The 22,109-nt window shown below is 40.3% G+C and overlaps 1 protein-coding gene across 1 annotated transcript in view; it reads right to left on the reverse strand.

Annotated features, from left to right (window-relative positions):
* Nucleotides 1-22,109, reverse strand: part of LOC137242579 (uncharacterized) — a 174,812-nt gene that overhangs the window by 56,779 nt on the left and 95,924 nt on the right. The window contains exon 4 of the mRNA XM_067769860.1: nt 1,935-2,197. Coding sequence (XP_067625961.1) covers nt 1,935-2,197 — 263 coding nt within the window. The remainder of the gene's footprint in view (nt 1-1,934; nt 2,198-22,109) is intronic.

A 22,109-nucleotide genomic window follows, 5' to 3' on the forward strand; every position in this document is an offset into this window, starting at 1 on the left:
ATTTACGGGGAAGGATATTTGAGAGAAGCTTTCAGCATCGCAGCATGCTTATTATAAGTGCGGGTCAATGAAATTTGCTTTATTGAATTTCATAGCAAACAAAGCAAAAATTCTTTATTTTAGGCGCATTTATCAATATTGCAAAATTCGCTTAGTTTTCTTGGGTTCTCTGGTCTATCAAGCTGACGAAAAGCAGTTATTTATTACGAGGAGACATAGGATCTCCGCTTTTAGGATCATCTCAGTTAGCAGAGCACCAATAGTATTTTCGGGTTATAATATTCAGATAATATGTTTTACATCAAAAGATGGTTGGTGTTGGATAGTGCACTGAATTCAAGCGATGGCAGTTAAGTCGATTATGATCTCTGGGATGCTGATCAGGTAGAATTGGGCTGGACATGGCGAGCATCACCAAAATGTTATTTTCAGCACAGTCGCTAAATCCGACGCATTAAGAATCACACATAGATAACGGATTTGAATGCCGAGTTAAACAAAGTACTGAGAGCATTTGGAAAAGAGGATTCCAGCTCGATCGTTGGTCCTGCTTCGAGATATTGAATAGCTGCCCGCTTTTAAAACCTCACCTTAGTCTTTCCCTGAATACATAACTGGGGGTTTTTAGCTGTTTCACAGATAGTTGAAGTCGATCTAGTCACAATTTTTGCTCCTATGTTAGAATATAGATAAGCAGCAATATTACTAAATTCTACTGCAGACGAAACGAACGAAAGTAAAACGTATACATTCCATGAATCGAACGGGCTACCCAAGATTCACGAACCACGTCTAAAACAGCTAAATTGGAAATCAGTCTCCGCATATTTTCAGTACGTGTCTTTACAACATTCATTACCTTCATATGCCTGCTGCACGGAAACTAATCCTAACAAAATCTTGTCATTGAATCCAGTTCATTGCGGACTTCAATGCAGTCGTCCACTGCTTAGAGGTAAATGCGTTAGAATGAAATACATTTGAGGCTGCCAAGCTGCCCAACATTATGAGGATACGCCTAAAGGATAAACACTAGGCCGGATCGATTTGTGGGGAGGCAAAAAAATTGCCCATGGCTCTGTGAAAATCATATTCTAAGGATCAAAATAAGAAACTTTGCCGAAGGAACCATACCCCTAAAACGAATTCTGATGTCCTCCCCTTTGGGTCGTAGGGGCAAATTTTGAAAAATCCCACTTTTACATGCCTATGTTTTTTTCTTTTTGGAGTTTATTTTTCTCTTTAGAAATTTATTTAGTCAGAACATATGTAAATGAAAAAATGCATTTAACTTAGTAATAGAAAAGAAATTTAAAAAAATTATTAGAAATTAACGTTTTTACAACCCCCTTTTAAAACCAAGGCATCACTGTGATGCATTTGCATGTCGTAAATATAGTTGTGTGGGTTTTTTATTCAACCGTTTTAAAAAAATTAAGGTATCACTGTTACACAATTGCAGATCGTAAAATTGCTTGTGTTGTTTTTTTTAAGCCATCACAAGACACAGCAGGTAGAATTGAAATTGCCCCTACCTAAAAGTTCGACCCAAAGGGGGGAAATCAGAATTCGTTTTAGAGGTATGGTTCCTTCGGCAAAGTTTCTTATTTTGATCCCTAGAATACGATTTTCATAGAGCAATGAGCGATTTAATAAACACTTTCATGGACATTGCTCTACCGATATCCTTCATATTCTCATTAGTCTAGTAAAAAGTTCCAGTTTACGGTTTCTTTTACTGCTATTTAAAAACTTACTGCATTTATTTACCGACAAATGTAGAAAATTTTAAATTTTTTGTTTACCTTCCTTTCGAAATATACGTAAGAACTTAAATACTGCGTACAAAAAGTTGAATAACAAGAAAAATGTATGCACACACAGAACAAACTAAAACACAATAACCATTTAAGCAATGTGCAATTTCCACTCACCTTTAGCTTTATGTCACCGCGTTTGAAATATCTTTTACGTACACGAAATTCCAATCCCAAGCGCGCTACCTCTAAGCCCTCATGTCCAACAATAATCGGAGCGTATGGTCGTAGGAATGTACGATTCGCATGTACACCATTAATTAACCAACTAAGATGACACACAGGCTTGGACGGCGCCGACGTGCAATTTACGCGCACAATGTCATCGATTTGATAACGTGGTTGACCACCAGTTATTTGCGGTCCATGTTTTGGTGTAACTGTAAAGAGAAAAGAGCAGATCATAGATTTTAGTTTGTATGGAAACGGCATTAATTGAAATACATAAATGCGTGCAAAATTAGTAGCGGATACCAGTTGGGATTTATGTTGTAGCAGAGAATATATGGATGCTTGAAAGTCAGCTGAAGTTCGTTTGTAAATTAGCGCGTATGTACTAGGGATGAAGACTTTCGGTATTTATTGCCTACCGTGATTTGCGGGATCTGAATTTATAGAAATAGCATAGATTTCATTCGCATTTCACATCGACACAAAATTGCGATACATATGTACCTACATCTACGCCACATTATTCATTACAAAATATATAGTTAGCTGAGCATAAAATCAGCTGTTTTATCCAAACATAGGTGTAAACGCATAATAATTACAGTTGGCAACATTCATTTTGTGGGAAGTTTGGTTAAATCAATTTTTTTTTTTTTTGACAAATTGATTCTAGCTTTTAGGATAATCGAACCTAAAAATTCACAAAAGAGTTTTTTTAACCGTTCTGTTACTTTAAGGTCATTTGATGACCTTTGCTTTGTTTTTCGGATATTTCTTGATAGGAGAAACATTTTGGAATTTCCTTTCGTGACTTTGTGTATTAAGCAAAAGTTCTTCTAAAAAGCCTAAAAAGCAGGATTTAGCTTAATTCAATAACTGATAATAAACAAACTTACGTGGGCGCACCGTAACGTCATTCAGTGACCAGGGCTGTTGTTCTGAGCAGAAAAAGAAATTATAGCATAAAAAATAATAAAAAATATAGTAATTGGATATCATAGATCTTTTAAAATATTAAGGCGAAATTATTTTAAATTCTTTTTCCAATCAGTGATACGGGGATACTTTTATACTCAGCGTGCTTTGCACACAGATTATAATAACTGTGATTGGACAACGGTTGGTTGTACGGGTATAAAGCAATTGAGTATCATCAGTATCGAAAAAAAATTTGATTGAGCCATGTCCGTTCGCCCGTCTGACCGCTAACACGATAACTTGAGTAAATATTGAGATACCTTCACCAAATTTGTTACACGAGCTTATCTGGACCCAGAATAAATTGGTAATGAAAATGAGCGAAATCGGATGATAACCACGCCCACTTTTTATATATATAACATTTTGGAAAACACAAAAAAACTTATTATTTAGTAAACAACGTACCTCGAATATTGAAATTTAACGTGTGGACTGATATTGAGACTCTTGATAAAAATTTTGGAAATTTTTTTAAAATGGGCGTAGCACCGCCTACTTGTAATAAAATCAATTTTGCAAATATTATTAATCATAAATCAAAAATCGTTAAACCTATCGTAACAAAATTCGGAAGAGAGGTTGCCTTTACTATAAGAAATGCTTTGAAGAAAAATTAACGAAATCGGTTAAGGACCACGCCCACTTTTAATTAAAAACAGATTTTTAAATTGATCGTGGACGAATAAAATAAGCTATATCTTTGCAAAAAAAGCTTTATATCAATGGTATTTATAACAATAAATTCGAAAAACTTCAAATTCAAAAAATGGGCAATGCACCGGCCCTTTTATGACTAAGCAATTTTATATGTTTCGGGAGCCATAACTCGAAGAAAAATTAACGGATCGTAATAAAGTTGGGGGCTTAGATACTTGGCTTGGATATTATACGTGGTTCCAGGCTCTGGATCAGGGACTGTTATCAGTGTTAGACCGGCCATAGTGACGAACTGTCACGCGTGATTAGTTATCACATCCTGCACGAGGCGCTCCTACTTCTACTGATAATGGCGGATCTAGAGAGGACAACTCGATAAAGCCCGCACCCCTGAGTCATTGTGCCGAGCTCAGGGGAGGGAGGACTCTGTTAATTCTCAAAATCGGTACAAAACGGTGACGAAATGGATTGTTAGGGCTTTTGATTATTGACTTTGATTTTTGACTTGATGACTTTGGGCTGGTAGGTGCGGTATTTTGCCACCTTCGTAAGTCGGAATGAAACCTTACGGAAATAGCTGGTAGGCTAATTCTGCACCTGCCAACGTCCCGTTAAAACCATCGCGAGCCTCAAAGTACATTCCGGCTCCGTCGCCGTTAAGTTGTTGGTGCAGGTGCGGTTGGAAATTTCACCCGCTTTGCGTCCAGTCTGGCTCTGAACGCATTACCCATAAGGTAATACGTCATCCCTCGCGTAGCATAGATAAGCACGAGGCCGTTGACGGGCAACTGCACAATCGGCTCCAGAAAGCGACCTTAAGGGGGGACTTTTTAGAATGGACAAGACTAACACGAATCCGCCAAGTTTGGGGTGCGGAAGAAGAGCGGTTTCATGGAAATCCGTCAAATCAATCTTCAGCACTCTAAGGCGAATTCCGCAAATTTTATTGCTCTGCCTTGAAAAAGGCGGAGTGCGTATAGTCCTTGTCCAGGAGTAGTAACGGCAGATAGATTTCTGGATTATGGACTGGAAAATTAAACACCTTAGTGCATGGAGGGGCAGGTAGGCCTAGATCCTGTGTGCTTGTTAAAAAAGAGATTAAAGCTTTTATTCTCTCTAATTTCAGCAATGCTGACGTAACCACGGTCTGCTTCGATCGAGGCAGTAACGAAATGTGGGTGGTCTCAGCGTACATGCCCCATGGGGAAGTAGCGGGACCACCACTGCGATACTGGACGAAATTACCGCTGAAACAAGGCAGAGAGGTGTTGGCGTGATCATCGGTGCCGATGCTAATGCCCATCATAGCATCTGGGGAAGCTCGGATACCAACACTAGAGGTAAGTCTTTATTAACTTTTATTGTAGATGTGGGGCTTTGTATATGTAATAGGGGGAATGACCCGACTTTTATTACTGCGGTAAGGGAGGAGGTCCTGGACCTGCCCCTGGTTAGTAGAGAACTGGAAGGTCGGATATCTGCCTGGAGGGTTCTCAACGAGAACTCCTTCTCTGATCACCGATATATTCAGTTCTCGGTGAACGAAGAACGTCCCGGTAAAATTCCTTTTAGGAACCCTAAAAGTCCTAACTGGGACTTATATTGTAGGAAGCTGGGAGAGCTGTTGTCGGCGGTGCCTACCGTTAGTTCCGACCTGTCCGAATCTGAGATATAAGTTCTGGTGGAAAGGTTTACCTCGGAAAGCAATAGCGCCTTTCAATTGTCCTGCCCATTGAAAACTTACAGGGGGAAGGACAAGCTACCCTGGTGTACGGATTCTCTTGACGACCTAAGAGTATCCAGTCGGCGTCTCTTCAACAGAGACAGGAGGAGTAAATTGCCCTCGGACTGGGAGCTCTAAAAGGTTAGTCTGGAGATTTATAAATATGAAATAAGTATAGCCAAGCGAGACACAAGGCGAAGTTTCTGCGAAAACGTAGAAGGCTGCAATGAATCCGCGAGGCTTAGAAAAATATTCTCTAGGAATCCCGCTGCTCTGAGGTATCTGAGAGATGATGGTGGGGACTGGTCGATGAGTAGCGTGGAGTCACTAAAGCTTTTACTGGACAATCATTTTCCCGATGTCCCAGTTGCGCAGGGACATTCGCCTGCATGGTCGGCGGTCGTTTGCATACCACTCCAATACGGAAAAGTCAAATAACTTGGGCTATATGGTCGTTCAACCCCTATAAGTCTCCGGGCCTGAATGGAATCTTTCCTGCGCAACTTCAAAAGTATTTGGGGATTTCCTGCCGCTGGTTGGCCATCTACACTAACTGCCTCAGGCTTAACTATATCCCGAAGTCTAGGCACACGGTTAGGGTTATCTTAATTCATATATATATATATCACCTAAGAATGTCCGGCCAATCAGTCTCTCGTCGTTTCTTCTTAAGACGTTTGAGCGGTTGATTAACTTGTACTTACGGGAAAGGATACCTCGGGGGTTACTGTCGACACCACAGCATGCGTACTGCAACGGCAGATCGACGGAAACGGCTCTCTATTCGATTGTAAAGCAAATAGAGGGGTTCCTAGAACACGAAGAGTATGCACTGTGTGTCTTTCTAGACATCGAGGGGGCTTTTAACAATGTCTTACGGGGGGCAATCGAAAGAGCTCTGGTGGATTTATGAGTCGAAGCGGCTCTGGTTGAATTTATTAGCAAACTTCTATGCGGCAGAATTGTCTCAGCGGAGTGGGGAGGGACCATAGTTAAGAGGAAGGTGTGCAGGGGCACGCCACATGGGGCTGTCCTATCTCCTCTGCTCTGGGTTGTGGTAGTGAACGAGCTTCTTGTGGAGCTGGAAGCCAATGGTTTTCGGGTGGTTGCATATGCATATTTCTGGACACTTTGCGCGATCTTCTGCAGGGCTACCTGGATACTGTGGATAGGTGGGCTGAATCATATGGATTCCTTTTTAGAAGGAGATATAAGATGCCCGATTTCAGAACTCCCTCGATTGGAGAGGTACCGTTGGTACTATCTGATAGGGCTAAATATTTGGGGATTGTTTTGGACAAGAAACTGTCTTGGAGACCCAATCAATCGGGCCAGGAACGCCGCCGCTGCCTTGTACTACTGCAGAGGGGCTATCGGAAAGAGATCGGAGAGAGTAGTACACTGACTTTACGAGATGGTGGTCAAACGGATTCTGCTATATCAGCACCCAATATAGCTTTCTGGTAAAAAGCACTGGACACGGCGAGCACCTGCAAAATGTTAATGTCAGTGCAACGGACGGCGCTGATCGGTATCAATGGTGCACTCAGAAGAACACCTTCCTTGGCACTGAACGTCATGCTGAACATATATCCAGTAGATATTGCGGGAAAGGCGGCCGCGACAAGGTCGTTGGTAAGACTTCGTGATATGGGCTATGGGCTTTCTGACTTCGGACGCTCTAGCCTTCTTACCAGTTTCGATTTTATCCCGGACAGAACGGACTATTGTATGCGGAAAACTGCTCCCTATACAACCTTCACCCCAGTCATTCCACCTAGAGGGGTGTGGGGAAGAGGAATTATCTGGGTCATGGGACCGGTTAACTTGTTCACGGATGGGTCGAAGCTGGACGGAAAGGTTGGTGGGTGGTCTTTTGTCAAGAGCTAAATTTCAGCCGCAAGTTTAAATTGGCTGATCACTGCAGTGTATTCCAAGCGGAAGTTGTGGCGATTAAGGATGTGGTGGATGAAATGCTATCCAGTGCTACTACGGTTAGGGAATTTAACATCTAATCTGATAGCCAAGTGGCTCTCAAGGCCTTGAGCTCAACTACAGTGCGATTGGCGGGGGTCTGGGAGTGCCTGAACTCGCTTAGGATTGCCTCGAATTATTTTACAATTAAGATTATCTGGGTCTCGGGCCATAGTGATATCCCGGGTAACTGTCAAGCGGATCTTTTAGCGCACTTCGGAACAACTGAACCGGATGAAGATGGCTGTAAGGATTTCGGGATTCCGCTGGCCACCTGTGGATTTCTTCTCCATAGCTGGGCCTCGAGTCAGCTCAGCAAACGTTGGGCGGACACCACGTCTTGCAGGGTAGCAAGATCTTTCTGGCCGAAACTGGATGGCAGGAGGTCTGCTGAAATAATTGGGTTCACTAAGGCTCACCTATCAATGGTCATTGGGGTTTTGACAGGACATTGTCTCATGGGTATCCATGCGGTAACTCTCAGTATACCGGAAACTCCATCCTGCTGCAGCTGTATGGAGGATGATGAGGTGGAATCACCAAATCACTTTATGCTTGATTGCCCAGCTTTTGCCAGAACTAGGCGAAAGTACTTCGGTCGCGACTCACTTGGATCTAGCGAGGATTTATCAAAAGTTGAGATCGGTATCATTCGGTGCTTTATCGTTGCTACCCAGCGATTCTCTAAGTAGCTAGATCTAAGTCACCGTTATTTTTGGCGTATGTGATATCACAACGGGCCTTCGTGTTGTCCAAGTGAGCTATCCTTATCAGGGCAGCTACCACCTAACCTCACCTAACCTAATAAAATTGGGTACACAAGTTTTCCCTACAGCAGGAAATATTTCTAAAAAAATGGAAGAGATCGGTTAAAGACCAAGCCCACTTTTATCTAAAAGATTTTTAAAAGGGTCTTAGACGAAAATAGTAAGCTATATCTTAGCCATAAAGAGCTTTGTATCAATAGAATTTTAGTTTCTAAATTGAATTATAAAACTAAATTGGAAAACACTAAAATTTTTGAAAATGGGTGTGGCACCGCCCTTTTATGAATAAGCAATTTTCTATGTTTCGGGAGCCATAACTCGAAGAAAAATTAACATATCGTAATGAAATTATGTACAAATATTTTCCTTATAGCAGAAAATATTTCTAGTAAAAATGGACGGGATCGGTTAACTACCACGGCAACTTAGATATAAAACAAGTTTAAAAGGGTCGTAGACTAAAATAATAAGCTATATCTTAGCAAAAGATAGTTTTGAATCAATGACATTTCCTTACCAAATTTTATTGTAAAAAGAAATGGGGAGACATTTTTTTTTAAACGGGTGGTACTACCTGTTATGTAGAAAAGTAATTTATCTGAAATGAGATGTACAATCGAAGTTCAAGCTCAGTATATAATGTTCGGTTACACACGAACTTAGACACTTTTACTTGTTTTTCCTAAAGACTTACGGAGACCTATGTTTTCTGTGCTGATTTCAAATGATAACTGCTTAAGGATTGGTATTATAATATTGAAAGCTTTTTGTTGCAGAATACACTCGGAAGGTATGCCAGATCACTTCCGCGAAGCGACAAAGCTAAAACAACTTTTTTTGAAGTTTTTGATGTTAATTCTTGCTGAACTAAGGACATTCGGTATGGTAAACCGGCATCTTACGTATATACCACGTCCACTCTATCTCAAGAATACCGATAATCAATTAAAGCAATAAATCTTACCAACTGCATCAGAATTATCATAGGTTTTAACGATAAGTATTGCAAATAGCAACAAAAAAGACGTATATGAACCACAATATTACACAATACTGTTTTGAGCGTATCTATTTAGCATGTATCGTAGGAGCTCATATATATGTATGTATATAAACCTAAACTTTGTCTATAAACCTAAGAATAATCAATAAAATTTATAAATGTTGAAAACTACTTCTGATATTATAAACCTTTAAGCCGATATACATAGCAAACATAGGGCTGGTCATATCGTGACTAGTGATAGGACGATACGAATACTGAGTGAGTAGTATCGAGGCTTTTCCAAAAAATATTCGAGTATTCCGTATTCGATGCTGAGTAAAGTATCGATACTCTACCTCGATACTTTTCCCCAATACTTTACCAAGTGCCTTTGGTCTACATTTTTAATATTAACAAGTAAGGAAGGCTAAGTTCGGGTGTAACCGAACATTACATACTCAGTTGAGAGCTATGGAGACAAAATAAGGAAAATCACCATGTAGGAAAATGAATCTAGGGTAACCCTGGAATGTGGTTGTATAACATGTGTATCAAATGGAAGGTATTAAAGAGTATTTTAAGAGAGAGTAGGCCATAGTTCTATGGATGGACGCCATTTAGGGATATCGCCATAAAGGTGGACCAGGGCTGACTCTAGAATGTGTTTGTACGATATGGGTATCAAATGAAAGGTGATAACGAGTATTTTAAAAGGGAATGGGCTTTAGTTCTATAGGTGAACGCCTTTTCGAGAAATCCCCATAAAGGTGGACCAGGGGTGAGTCTAGAATATGTTTGTACGATATGGGTATCAAATGAAAGCTGTTAATGAGTATTTTGAAAAGGAGTGATCCTTAGTTCCCTAGGTGGACGCCGTTTCGAGATATCGCCATAAAGGTGGACCAGGGGTGTCTCTAGTTGTACGATATGGGAATCAAATGAAAGGTGTTACTGAGCGTTTTAAGATGGAGTGGGCATTAGGTCTATAGGTGGACGCCTTTTCGAGATATCGCCATTAGGGTGGGCCAGGGGTGACTCTGGAATGTGTTTGTACGATATGGGTATCAAATGAAAGGTGGTAATGAGTATTTTAAAAGGGAGTAATCCTTAGTTCTATAGGTGGACGCCTTTTCGAGATATCGCCATAAAGGTGGACCAAGGGTGACTCTAGAATGTTTGTACGATATGGGTATCAAACGAAAGGTGTTACTGAGCATTTTAAGAGGGAGTGGGCACTAGGTCTACAGGTGGACGCCTTTTCGAGATATCGCCATTAGGGTGGGCCAGGGGTGACTCTAGAATGTTTGTACGATATGGGTATCAAACGAAAGGTGTTACTGAGCATTTTAAGAGAAAGTGGGCATTAGGTCTATAGGTGGGCGCCTTTTCGAGATATTGCCATTAGGGTGGGCCAGGGTGACTCTAGAATGTGTTTGTACGATATGGGTATCAAATGAAAGGTGGTAATGAGTATTTTAAAAGGGAGTAATCCTCAGTTCTATAGGTGGACGCCTTTTCGAGATATCGCCATAAAGGTTGACCAAGGGTGACTCTAGAATGTTTGTACGATATGGGTATCAAACGAAAGGTGTTACTGAGCATTTTAATAGGGAGTGGGCATTAGGTCTATAGGTGGACGCCTTTTCGAGATATCGCCATTAGGGTGGGCCAGGGGTGACTCTAGAATGTTTGTACGATATGGGTATCAAACGAAAGGTGTTACTGAGCATTTTAAGAGGGAGTGTGCATTAGGTCTATAGGTGGACGCCTTTTCGAGATATCGCCATTAGGGTGGGCCAGGGGTGACTCTAGAATGTTTGTACGATATGGGTATCAAAGGAAAGGTGTTACTGAGCATTTTAAGAGGGAGTGGACATTAGGTCTATAGGTGGACGCCTTTTCGACATATCGCCATTAGGGTGGGCCAGGGGTGACTCTAGAATGCTTTTACGATATGGGTATCAAACGAAAGGTATTACTGAGCATTTTAAGAGGGAGTGGGCATTAGGTCTATAGGTGCACGCCTTTTCGAGATATCGCCATTAGGGTGGGCCAGGGTTGACTCTAGAATGTGTTTGTACGGTATGGATATCAAATTAAAGGTATTAATGAGGGCTTTAAAAGCGAGTGGCCTTTAGATGTATATGTGAAGGCGTTCTCGCGATATCGACCAAATGTGGATCAGGTGATCCAGAAAATCATCTGTCGGGTACTGCTAATTTATTTATATATTCAATAACACTAACAGTATTCCTGCCAAGATTCCAAGGGCTGTTGATTTCGCCTTGTAGAACTTTTTCAATTTCTTCTACTTAATATGGTAGGTGTCACACACATTTTACAAAGTTTTTTCCAAAGTTATATTTTGCGTCAATAAAACAATCCAGTTACCATGTTTCATCCCTTTTTTCGTATTTGGTATAGAATTATGGCATTTTTTTAATTTTTCGTAATTTTCGATATCGATAAAGTGGGCGTGGTTATGGTCGGATTTCGGCCATTTTTTATACCAAGATAAAGTGAGTTCAGATAAGTACGTGGGCTAAGTTTAGTAAAGATATATCGGTTTTTGCCCAAGTTATCGTATTAACGGCCGAGCGGAAGGACAGACGGTCGACTGTGTATAAAAACTGGGCGTGGCTTCCACCGATTTCGCCCATTTTCACAGAGAACAGTTATCGTCATAGAATCTATGCTCCTACCAAATTTCAAAAGGATTGGTAAATTTTTGTTCGACTTATGGCATTAAAAGTATTCTAGACACACTAAATGAAAATGGGCGGAGCCACGCCCATTTTGAAATTTTATTTTATTTTTGTATTTTGTTGCATCATATCATTACTGGAGTTGAATTTTGACTTAATTTACTTATATACAGTAAAGATATTAAATTTTTTGTTAAAATTTGAATTAAAAAAAAAATTTTTTTAAAAAGTGGGCGTGTTCTTCATCCAATTTTGCTAATTTTTATTTAGCATATATATAGTAATAGTAGTAACGTTCCTGCCAAATTTCATCATGATATCTTCAACGACTGCCAAATTACAGTTTGCAAAACTTTTAAATTACCTTCTTGTAAAAGTGGGCGGTGCCACGCCCATTGTCCAAAATCTTACTAATTTTCTATTCTGCGTCATAACGTCAACCCATCTACCAAGTTTCATTGCTTTAACCGCCTTTGGCAATGAATTATCGCATTTTTTCGGTTTTTCGAAATTTTCGATATCGAAAAAGTGGGCGTGGTTATAGTCCGATATCGTTCATTTTAAATAGCGATCTGAGATGAGTGCTCAGGAACCTACATACCAAATTTCATCAAGATACCTCAAAAGTTACTCAAGTTATCGTGTTAAAGGACGGACGGACGGACGGACGGACATGGCTCAATCAAATTTTTTTTGGATCCTGATTATTTTGATATATGGAAGTCTATATCTATCTCGATTCCTTTATATATGTACAACCAACCGTTATCCAATCAAACTTAATATACTCTGTGAGCTCTGCTCAACTGAGTATAAAAAAGTTCAGTCCATTAAACCATAACTTGAGCATAAGCTGGGATCATCGACGATGCAATAAAGGCTCTGCATTTGGCTTAAACCGACTTTATGATAATGGTGACATCGGAGACGATTTCTGTTTGTGATGGTAAAAGAAAAGTTTTTTTTTTTTTACCAGAATCTCTAACTCCAAGAAAATTATGAAAAGCTTTATTTTAACTTGTCCTTCAAAAGAGCTTTTTCATTCTACGTAATTTTGGTGGGTGGAGTTATCAGCTTTTACAGCATCGTCGACGAAAATGGTCGAAATTTCTCAAGCCGTAAATCAAAAGCCGCTGATATCGTTGATATCACTTTGCAAATTGGCGGAAATATCGTCCTTGATATACATATTGTAACGAGTTTAGGGAAGCTCCGCTTATTTACACCTTATACTAACATTCGTTTATTTTTAGCGATTGTTGAATAAATAACTCCAATATTCAATAATGAAAAATGGTCTTTATTAGACTACTTTGAAAGTACTTCACAATAACACTTATACTTCGCAACCAATAGCGTGCTTAAATCAAACTGCTTACTCTCTCTGTACTCTCTGTCCAAATCTATAGACGTTTCCTCTTCTAGAATCCTCTACCTGGTCACCAGCCATACGCGCGTGTATTTGTAGTGCGTAACCATTTGCGTGTGTATATGTGAGTACTACTTCGACTGATGACGACATGCGTTTTTGAGTATCCCTCTGCTGCTTGTATGTATATGTGTACATGATGATTAATGTGTTTTTGGAGCTTTCTTTAAGGGTTTTGTTGTTGTGCATTTATTTAGTGATGTGAATATTCATTCATAATATAGATTTCATCAAACGCAAATATGGACCACGCCTCTTTAAAACAAATTCTAACAATTTTAATCTTAACAAAATACTAGCAGTAGAAATATGGTAGAGCAAAGTACAAAAGTTAAAAAAAAAAAAAAATCGTCCTGATCCCCTTCTATTTAGTTAATATCTCCACAAAACTTTTAACGCCATAAAAAGTTCCTGTCTTTATTTACCTTCACGGAGTTTAGACATAGGTTCTCATCCAATTTCCATCGTTCTGTTTTAAATTTTCCCTTCAAATTGAGACCTACATATTTTATGACTATTCCGAACGGCATATGCAGGGTAGGTGAATTTTCCCTAGGATGCTTTTGATGGGAGAAATACACTCGGGGTGCGTGCAATACCAGTGTCGAGTGGCTACCACGTTTAGAAAAATTTTTCTAACAATAAAATTTCTTTTAGTTTTATTAATTGTGTGGGAAAAAATTTAAACAACTCGACATTAGGACGTGTTTCGATTACATACTTACTTAATTGGCGCTTAACCGTCTAAACGGTTATGGCCGTCCAACAAGGCGCGCCAGTCGCTCCTTCTCTCCGCCAACCGGCGCCAATTGGTCACACCAAGGGAGTTTAAATCGTTTTCCACCTGGTCCTTCCAACGGAGTGGGGGCCGCCCTCTACCTCTGCTTCCATAGGCGGGTTCCGATAGAAACACTTTCTTGGCCGGAGCATCATCTTTCATTCGCATAACATGGCCTAGCCAGCGCAGCCGCTGCGTTTTAATTCGCTGGACTATGTTGATGTCTGCGTATAGCTCGTACAGCTCATCATTAAATCTTCTTCGGTACTCGCCAACGCGTAGAGGTCCATAAATCTTTCGAAGAACTTTTCTCTCGAACATTCCCAAAGCCGCTTCATCTACTGTTGTCATGGTCCATGCTTCTGCCCCATATAGCAGGACGGGTACGATAAGTGACTTGTAGAGTATGATTTTCATTCGCCGAGAGTGGACTTAACTTTTCAATTGCCTATCTAGTCCAAAGTAGTATTTATTCGCATGATTGATTCTTCGCTGGATTTCAGTGCTGATGTTGTTCCTAGTGTTGATGCTGGTTCCCAAATAAACAAAGTCTTTTACTATTTTGAAATTATGGCTGCCAATAGTAGCGTGGTTGCCAAGGCGCATATGCGCTGACTCTTTGCTCGATGACAGCAGGTACTTCGTTTTGCCCTCATTCACCATCAAACCCATCTTTACCGCTTCTTTTTCCAGCTTGGAGTAAGCAGAACTAACAGCGCGGGTGTTTAAGCCGATGATATCAATGTCATCAGCATATGCCAGTAATTGCACGCTTTTATAGTATATTGCTCCAGTGCGGTTAAGTTCTGCAGCTAGTATAATTTTCTCCAGCATCAAATTAAAGAAATCGCACGATAGGGGGTCACCCTGTTTGAAACCTCGTTTAGTTTCGAACGGCTCAGAGAGGTCCTTCCAAATTCTGACTGAGCTGATGGTGTTGGTCCACGTCATTTTGCAAAGCCGTATAAGTTTTGCGGGGAAACCAAATTCAGACATAGCGGCATATAGGCAGCTCCTTTTCGTGCTGTCGTAGGCGGCTTTAAAGTCGACGAAGAGGTGATGTGTGTCGATTCTCTTTTCACAGGTTTATTCCAAGATTTGGCGCATTGTGAAAATCTGGTTGATGGTAGATTTACCAGGTCTGAAGCCGCACTGATAAAGTCCAATCAGCAGTTCACGGTGGGCTTCAATCTTTCGCACAATACACTTGAAAGGACCTTATATGCGATATTAAGAAGGCTGATTCCACGATAGTTGGTGCATTTTGCAGTATCCCCCTTCTTGTGGACTGGGCAAAGAACACTTAGATTCCAACCGTAGGGCATGCTTTCGTCCGCCCATATTTTGCTAAGAAGCTGCCGCATGCGCCTTACCAACTCCTCGCCGCCGACCTTAAATAGCTCCGCAGGCAATCCATCAGCGCCCACGGCCTTGTTGTTTTTTAATCTGGTTATTGCTATTCTAACTTCGTCATAATCGGGCGGGGGGACATATATTCCATCATCATCGATTGCGGGATCGGGTTCTTCATCTCTGCGCGGTGAATTGCTGCCTACATTTAGGAGAGCAGAGAAGTGTTCCCTCCGTAATCTAAGCACTCTCTGGACATCAGTTACAAGGTCGCCGTTTTCATTCCTACAGGAGTTTGCTACAGAAGTTTGCCCCGGTCTTAAAACCTTCCGTCTGTCGCCGTATTTTTTGGTAGAATTTTCGGGCGTTATTCCTGGTGGCTAGCAGCTCAAGCTCCTCGCACTCACGCCTTTCTGCTTCTGCTTTTTTCTTCCTGAAAAGGCTTCTCGCTTCCCTTTTCAACTCACGATAGCGTTCACACACTCCTCTTGTCGCGCCCGCTTTTAACGTAGCCCTGTAGGCAGAGTCTTTTCTTTCGGTTGCAACGCGGTATTCTTCATCATACCAGTTGTTTTTTCGTGGTCGCCGGTAACCAATTTTTTCCTCGGCGGCAGTATGAAGTGCTTTGGAGATATGCTCCCACTGCTCCTGTATTCCTTCAGGATGAGTTGTGCACTCAGAGAGCAGGTGTGAGAGTCGAGTTGCGAAATCATTGGCAGTCTGTTGTGATTGAAGCTTTTCGACGTCTAGCTTTCCTTGTGTTTTTTGTTCCTTGTTTTTAGCCGCGTTGAGGCGGGTGCGTATTTTGGCTGCAACGAGATAATGGTCCGAATCGATGTTAGGTCCTCGGATCGTTCGCACATCTAAAACACTGGAGGCATGCCGTCCGTCTATCACAACGTGATCGATCTGATTGCGAGTATTTCGATCAGGAGACAGCCATGTAGCTTGATGTATCTTTTTATGCATGAACCTCGTGCTTGATATGCCCATGTTTCGAGCACAGGCAAAGTCAATCAGCCTCAGTCCGTTAGGAGAAGTTTCATTGTGTAGGCTGAACTTTCCGACTGTAGGGCCAAAAACACCTTCTTAGCCCACCCTGGCGTTAAAGTCGCCAAGCACGACTTTTATATCATGACGGGGGCAGCGCTCGTATGTGCGTTCTAATTGTTCATAAAAAGTGTCTTTCACCTCATCGTCTTTCTCCTCTGTCGGCGCATGGGCGCAGATGAAATATATATTAAAAAATTTTGCTTTTGTTCGAATAGCGGCGAGACGCTCGTCCACAGGCGTGAACGCCAGCACTTGGCGACAAAGTCTCTCTCCCACCACGAATCCGAAGCCGAAACTGCGCTTATTCACATGGCCACTCCAATATATGTCACAGTTTTTGATCTTCTTTCTTCCTTGCTTCGTCCAACGCATTTCTTGGATGGCGGTGATGTCAGATTTTGCTTTGACGAGGACATCAACGAGCCGGGCATCTGCACCAATCCCATTCAGGGAACGGACGTTCCAGGTGCATGCCCTCAATTCATTGTCCTTCAAACGTTAGCCATGGTCGTCATCAATAGATAGTGTATTTATCCGAGGCTTGTTGTTATATTTGATTGGAGTATGGTGTTACGTGGCGGGTCCCAAGCCCAGTGCACAACCCGCTCAGCGGGCGTGAAAATATTACCTGGCACGTTTATATAGCGAGCCGCTTGCTCCAAGACAGACGCCCGCTTGCAGCCGCACCTAGAGATGTACAGACGCTGCCGATGAAATCTCCCCCGGCTAGCCCTTAAACCGATTATGTCAGAGTGGCGTAGCCAGGTGTTTCGATTATACTTTGTAATTCTTTTAAAGCCTCTTCTTGTGGTAGTGGGTTTTGAAAAAAGATTCTTCACTTTTGGGAAAAGCTCCGAAATTCTCACTTGCATCGAGTATACTCGATACCTCTTACTGATTGTGAGCACTAACATCGATACTTTGTTCCGAGTATTTTAAATGAGTACCCGTATCGAAACTTTTTCTAAAAGTTCTTTCATTAATCGTGACCCTAACAACACGTGTTTAAGTTTTGCTTAACGTAACAGAAGGGTTAAGTACATATCAGATCTCATCAGACCTAGATTTTTATGCTCATCGTGTACTTGTAAAAGTTATCACATTAGACCCACTGTGTCAGTTATCACATTAGGCCCACTGTGCCTGAACATATCAGCAAGAGACATTTGCAATAATCCTGCCACCATTTGCCAACAATTTTATATAATTTATTTTATAATTACATATAACAGGACTAAGCTTTGTTCCTGGTCAAAACTAAGCAACACCAATATCTTGATTCGCTTTAGTTATCTTATTAACAACTAAAACCTGTTTGCACTTATCATGCGTGGAATGTAACAGGCGCTAAGTATGGCTTGATTTCTACCTAGCAACAGCTAAGATGTGACAACAAACGCTTTCCTTATCACCACCCACATAGCAACAGCGACAGCGCATAACCTGTTTGCTTGCACAAGTTTTGCCAAGCAACATAAACTAGCGTGTTACTTCTGACCTAGCAATAGCGTCGCTTCAAAACTCGTTGTAAGCGTGGTTTGACCACCGCCTAGCAACCACTACCATGTTTTGCGCCAGCAGAATGGTATTCCCAACAACTGCTGATGCTGCGTGATGGAATGTAACAGGAGTTAAGCTCATAGCTATCACCAAAGCATTAGAGCAAAGCGTAGCAACAAATTAGGGTAAATGATATAGGTACGTATGTTGTTAAGCAATATGGCACAGGACAGGCACATGCTTGCGGTAAGAACAATATGCACCTACAACCGCAACCCCTTTCCCATGAGCTTCTTAACGTTAAGGAAGGTATTTAAGGCAGTAGGATTAAGTCAAGTAGTTTAGTTTTAATTTGAAGACGCAATCACGTTTTCGGTGATCCATAATCACCTAGATCCAATGGCAGGATACCTATAATGATCTGAAGGGCTTCGCTTGGCATTTTTATTAGAGCACCACTTATGTTGATAATACTAGGTATGTGGTCTTTACACAGCAAGTTTAGATTTGACACCTAATTGAAAAGTAGCCACCCTACGAATATCCAATTAGGCAGTATGAGTCGGATAATGGTAATATAAATCCGTCTGCATATTTTGGGGGTAAGACCAACACACATATAATCCAATAATATACGCTCCCTTTTGGTGCTGAATGAAGTTGTCCTTGCAGTTCAGCTTTTTGTCTGCTAGGTTAAGGTACACATCTTTTAGTTCTGGTAGGTTTAAAGTTGGTATTTTGTATCGTTTGGTGTGAAAAACATGCTGTACTTTATCGCAATCAACGCTAAGTCGTCTTCGGGAGGCGCATAGAAAGACTTTTGATTTGGAATCAATAAAATGCTTTCGAAGCCCTTAGCAAAACTTTTCTACGGACTTTTTTATTTCTCTTATTCAGCAGTGTTATGCATGTTTTTCTCTTAAAATGCGTTTATTTGGAAACGATGTAGAAAATTATTGTTAACGATCCACTAAAAAAAATATTGGAATTCCGGGATCCCGAGGAGATCTCTAGGCTGTACATACAAGTAAAGATGAACAGAAATACGAATGGCTGTATATGAAAAGGTTGGCAAGCGTTTGGGTTTCTATATTTGTAAAGTTGTTTACTACTACATATTCACACACATATATTCAAATTAAATAATTCAAATAGTTACTTAGCTTCTTTCCAGAGACCGCAAAGTTGCAGTGGTTAAGTATAGATCCGATTAGCCTTAACGAGTTTTAAACAGTTTTTTTCATCTCCTGAGGTAAAATTTGCATTTCAGAATACGAAAGTTTATTCTGGGGTTAAACATCTGCTATGAAAATTTCTTACACGATATCTCCATTATGCCTGAAAATGTTTAAACTTACAAAAACGAAAGACTCCGGGTGTTCGAAGTGACGTGCGCCGAAAATATTATTAAAAAAAAAGGACTTCGTTTCAACTTTATTCAATATTATAAGCTGACTAAATATCTAGTTTTATATATAATAAGATTGTGTCTTTGTTATATAAAGGATAAAATTAAAAATTGTGTCTTCTCTTTATTGCCTCCTACCTCTCACTCTCCACTTCCTTTATCTTTTTATTTACTCCTCACTCTGCGATTCTTCCTTTCATCTCCATCCCTTATTCCCAGTCCTAGTCCCCATCTCAGTCGCAGTCCCAGTCCCAGTTCCATTCTCATTCCCAGTCCCAGGTTGTATGTATTCTTAATTGATCTTTCATAAAAAAAATAAAAACAAAAAATTGTGTCTGCAAAATCAAAAAAAATTAAGGGATTGACCGCCCTAATAATTTTAAAGCTTGAAAAAAAAGCATCCGATCCTAAGGCCTACTCAATACGCTCACAAAATTGTATGGGATTCGGTCGAGCCGTTTTGAAAGAGTGCAACCACAAACAGTGGGACGCGAGAATTGTATATGCTTAGAGTTTAACGGTTTTAAAGACTTTAACAACAATTTTTTACACTTTTTTTCTACATACATACATCTAAATAAGCTCTTGTGTCTTTTACTACAGTCCTAATTTCTATTGTAGCTACACTTTAATATTTATGCCATACAATTTGATAGCGAAACAGGGCAAACAAAGTTATAAAAGTTGCAAGGAAGCGCTAATTACTAACATAACGGAACAAATAGCTTAAAACATAATGTCACATGGTCTTGTATCAAGTCAAATTTCAGAAGCATAAAATATCCAATGAAATTTATGAACTGTAAAATTTACATGTACACGTAATACAAATTAAGTAATTAAAAGTCAATCACACTAACACCACGAAAAAACAAAAAAAAAAGCAAAAAAAAACAATGAACAAATCAACTGCCAATGTAAACAATAAATGGTAATTATGAATGAGCAAACAATGTGAGTAAACAAAAAATATGTTTAACAATTGCTGGTAGACAGTAGAGAAAAATCGCACAATAGGTTAGGGGAGAAGAGGAAGAAAAAAATAAAAAATTTATTTAACGTGCGTAGAACTTGGCGGTCCGTAAGGACCTCACAAAGGATGAATGAATTCATAATGTTACCAGAAGTTTTCTGACCGCCAAAAATTGAAACCCTTTTAGAAACCAGGTCCATGGCTTGAGCCTTAGCCTGGTGGGTGCAAGGCTCGAGCACAAAACACGCTCGATCGTTTCCTCCACCCACTGACAAGGCCCTGCATAAAAGCATGTATTCCAAGAGTGTAGTTTTTAGTCAGACTACCCATTATGAGCCTATAGTCACTTCTTTTAAGGATAAGAGTAATTTTGTTATGAAGTAGACTGTTCACCCAGGAATCGATGACGCTTTACTAGCCCCGAGACTCATTGCAGCTCTTAACGCTTTATTCTTCGCCGCCAAGCCTACAGATGAAATGTGCAAATGTTGTTTAATAGCGAGCTAGATTCAAGGAGCCAAGCTATTGATTGTCCCATTATATCTGTGTCACAAATTGGGCAATAATGTATAAATTTTACCGTCGGACGATATGTGGACAAAAGGGTGTGTGTTTCTGACTGTAGATATATGAGCATCTTATTCCGTTATCAGATCGGATTTGGGAAACAGAAGATCACCTGCGGTCACTGGCGAGTACAACCAAGTTCAGAGAGAAGTGACAGGTGAAGTCATATGTGGGAAGGTTACGGCTTTAGACAATTTCATAGTAGCAGAAGTTGCTGCTGAAGTCTATTGGGAGCATACTTCTGAGTAACCATGTAATTAAGATCGACTTACAAAGAAGGAGTTTGCGATTAAATAACAAGGACGTGCACTTTGGCTATGATAAGGAGATCAGCAGTAAATGAGTGCTGTTCAAGGAAAGTTTACCACAATCTTTAAAGTCGAAAACAGAAAAACGGGGAAAAGATAAATCGAGATTGTGGGAAAAAAATCAAATCCAAGAGTATCTGCGGGAAAAATATTGGCATTAACAAATCCAAACGGATGTATCCTACGGAAGAAAAGAATTCCCAAAAAGAAGGCAAGGATGGCTTCAAGCCAGGATGCACTAGTATTATGAAACATCAAATCGAAACTGATGATGCAAAGCGAATCCGTTAAGCCCTTCAAACTATTTCACTTTTAGAACAACAGAGTATGAGACAACGCATCAGGATAAAGAAAATGAGAGACAGGTACGACAACAACATGAATTCGGAAGGTTTGTTGGAGGAATATTTGGTGCTTTTATAATACACTCACTGGTTTTTCAACAATATTTCGGGGGAAGTCTTTTACAAAGTTGTAAAGTGGATCAGCGATGTCACTTACCGCATGCGAAAAATTGGAAAACCATGAAATAGAAATTAGATGGTTCATTTGGAAAAGCAGAAGTCGCAAGTAATTTAATGCTGCACAACCGCAATAGCACTTTAAGCATATAAGACCATAGACAGTTACGCACACATATTCACAGCACTAAAGGAGCGCGGACATTACTTTCTATGCTCAGCAAAAAAGAGCGCAGACGACATTACTAACATATATACACAGCAAAAAAAAGTGCATATAAAACTGTGCATATAGCCAAAGCCCATATGCGATACAGAAACAAAAAATAAATAGGCAAATATTCGAGAAGGACCTTCGCTAAAAGTCTAGACGCTAAGAATATTAAAGCAACACAATCAAAGAAAAGCAATCACTTTGATTTATAAATGAAGCACACGAATACATTTTAAAACTCAACTGTAAGAATAGTGCTGTAAACAAAGATTGGACAGTTCAGTGGTT

The sequence above is a fragment of the Eurosta solidaginis genome, chromosome 2 (genome assembly GCF_040869045.1).
Source record: "Eurosta solidaginis isolate ZX-2024a chromosome 2, ASM4086904v1, whole genome shotgun sequence".
Classification (NCBI taxonomy): domain Eukaryota; kingdom Metazoa; phylum Arthropoda; class Insecta; order Diptera; family Tephritidae; genus Eurosta; species Eurosta solidaginis.